Genomic DNA, 2,376 nt, shown 5'->3' with positions numbered 1-2,376 from the left:
CAAAAAGAACCAAGTTTGCCAATGCAAAGACAAATTTCTCAATATTCTATGTGAAGAAGACGATTACGAGGCAGTAGATGATGCTCAAACTGAAAATGATGCTCAAACTGGAATCACTAAAGAAGAATCTTATGAAGATTATCTGGAAGGTAGTAACGAGGAAGGCAGTGATGAGGAATTTGAGTATTCCACTCACAATCCAAAGGTGAAATGGAACAAAATGAGACCAATGCTTGGTGAAAGGTATGAATCCCCACATGAACTGAAATTGTGTTTGGCCAACTATGCTGTTAGTAAGGGTTTTCAAATCCGTTTCAAAAAATGTGATAGTGTTAGACTAGTGGCAATATGTGGAAGTCATCCAGAGAAGTGTCCATTTATGGTTAGGGCTTCTTGGATGAGTACTGAAAGGTCTTTCCAAGTCAAAAAGATGACAGACATTCATAAATGTGTTAGGAATTTTAACAATTCAAGGCTTATGGATCCTACCTGGTTAGCTAGGAAATTTGTGAAGGAGTTGATTAGGAAACCTAATTTAAAATGAAAAGAGATGCAGGTAATTATACCAAGTAAATTTCATTGCAAAATTTCATGGTCAAAGTGTTATAGATCAAGGATGATGGCACTGTCATTAATCCAGACAACACAGTTAGGATTATAGTTACTGTAAACCCTGATAACACAACAACATTTCATAGATTCTACATTTGCTTTAAAGCAATAAGAGAGGGGTGGAAAAGCGCATGTCGTAGGGTAATAGGATTGGATGGTTCTTTTTGAAGGGACAGTGTAAGGGTGAATTGTTACCTGTAATAGGTAGGGATGACAATAATCAGGTGTATCCTATAGCTTGGGCAGTTTTTGATGTAGAGAACAAGAACAACTGGAAATGGTTCCTGGATTTGGTTAATGATGATCTTGGATTGCAGGGTGGAAAGGGTGTGTGTGTAATCAATGACCAACACAAGGTAAAGTAACTATCTCTTTATTTTTCATTATTTACAATAGTGTATGGTATTGCTAATTAACTTTTTTTTTTCATGTTATAGGGTCTTGTTGAAGCTAGTAAGGATATTCTACCATATGTTAAGCACATGAAATGTGCAAGGCATATCTATGCCAATTTCAGAAAAGTTTATAGTGGAGTGCAGTTCAGAAACATGTTTTGGGCAGCTGCAAAATCTACCATAGAAGGATATTTCAAGTTTAATATGGAAAGGATTAGGGCAATAAGTTCTGCTGCTTATGATCATCTCATGGCAAGGGAACCAACTTCATGGTGCAGGGCTTATTTCTCTACTGGCTTGGCTTGTGAGGTTCTAGAGAATGGGATTGTTAAGTGTTTCAATGCAATCATTGTAGACGCAAGAAAGAAACCTTTGTTGACTATGCTTGAAGAGATTAGGCTTTACATGATGGAAAGGGATTACAATCTGAAACAAGAGGCTGAAAACTGGGTTGGTGAAGTTTGTCCTTCCGCGTTAACAAAGATGGAAGAATTTGGAGAAGACATTAAGTAAGTATTCTCAATTGTTTTTTTTACATGTTCTATCTTATGTGTTTGCATCTTATGTTCTGTCTTATATGTTTGCCGAAGTTGGCATGCAGTTCCAAGTGGAGTGAATGAATATGAAGTAAGGAATGGGTTTCAAAACCATGGAGTTAAATTGAAGGAAAAAATATGTGCTTGTAGATTATGGGAACTTTCAGGAATACCTTGTGTGCATGCACATGTAGAAATATTGTACACCAATCAAGATCCAATTAACTTTATAAGTAGTTGGTTCAGCAAGAATAATTACAAGGCTACTTATGATCAGAATATACACCCAGTTAATGGAAGTATCTTATGGGAAGAAACAAGTTACACTAAGCCCCTTCCACCCACTGAAAGGAGGATGCAAGGAAGGCCTAGTGTTAAAAGAAGAAGACATGTTATAGAAAATCAAGACAAGTACTCTCAAGTGTTAAGCAAGGGTAGAACTGTCCAGTGTAAAAATTGTCTACAAAGGGGACACAATAAAACATCATGCAAGAATCCTACAGTGGTTCCAGAACCTCAACCAAAGAAAAAAAATGGGCAGGCCTAGGTTGGAGTCTGATTTGCTTAATTGGTCAGGAACTAAAACAGGATCTAGAGGTGGTGGAAAGGATGGTGGAAGGGTTGGTGGAGGAAGGAGTAAAGGTGGTGTAGGGGATCTAGTGGAAGAGGCAATAGGGGTGATGGTAGGGGATTTAGTGAAGGAGTCCAAACAGAATATGGGGAGGGTACTTCTGAGTTTCCTAAATGTGAGCCTGAACTTGTTGCCATTCCAAATGTTAAGAGTGAAAATGATGCAAGTTCAAATTTTCACAATCATATAAGCTTAACAATTG

At 37.6% G+C, this 2,376-nt stretch overlaps 1 protein-coding gene across 1 annotated transcript; it reads left to right on the top strand.

Annotated features, from left to right (window-relative positions):
* Nucleotides 1–550: 550 nt before the first annotated feature.
* On the top strand, nt 551–1,520 carry LOC145049351 (uncharacterized). The gene is made up of 4 exons (XM_078997770.1): nt 551–556; nt 610–753; nt 837–968; nt 1,050–1,520. The coding sequence occupies exons 1-4, from the start codon at nt 551–553 to the stop codon at nt 1,518–1,520; spliced, it is 753 nt and encodes a 250-aa protein (XP_078853896.1).
* Nucleotides 1,521–2,376: the final 856 nt, after the last annotated feature.

Source organism: Lactuca serriola, chromosome 5, assembly GCF_051521515.1.
Source record: "Lactuca serriola cultivar US96UC23 chromosome 5, Lser_US96UC23_V15, whole genome shotgun sequence".
Lineage (NCBI taxonomy): Eukaryota > Viridiplantae > Streptophyta > Magnoliopsida > Asterales > Asteraceae > Lactuca > Lactuca serriola.
This window is presented reverse-complemented; position numbering and strand designations above follow the sequence as displayed.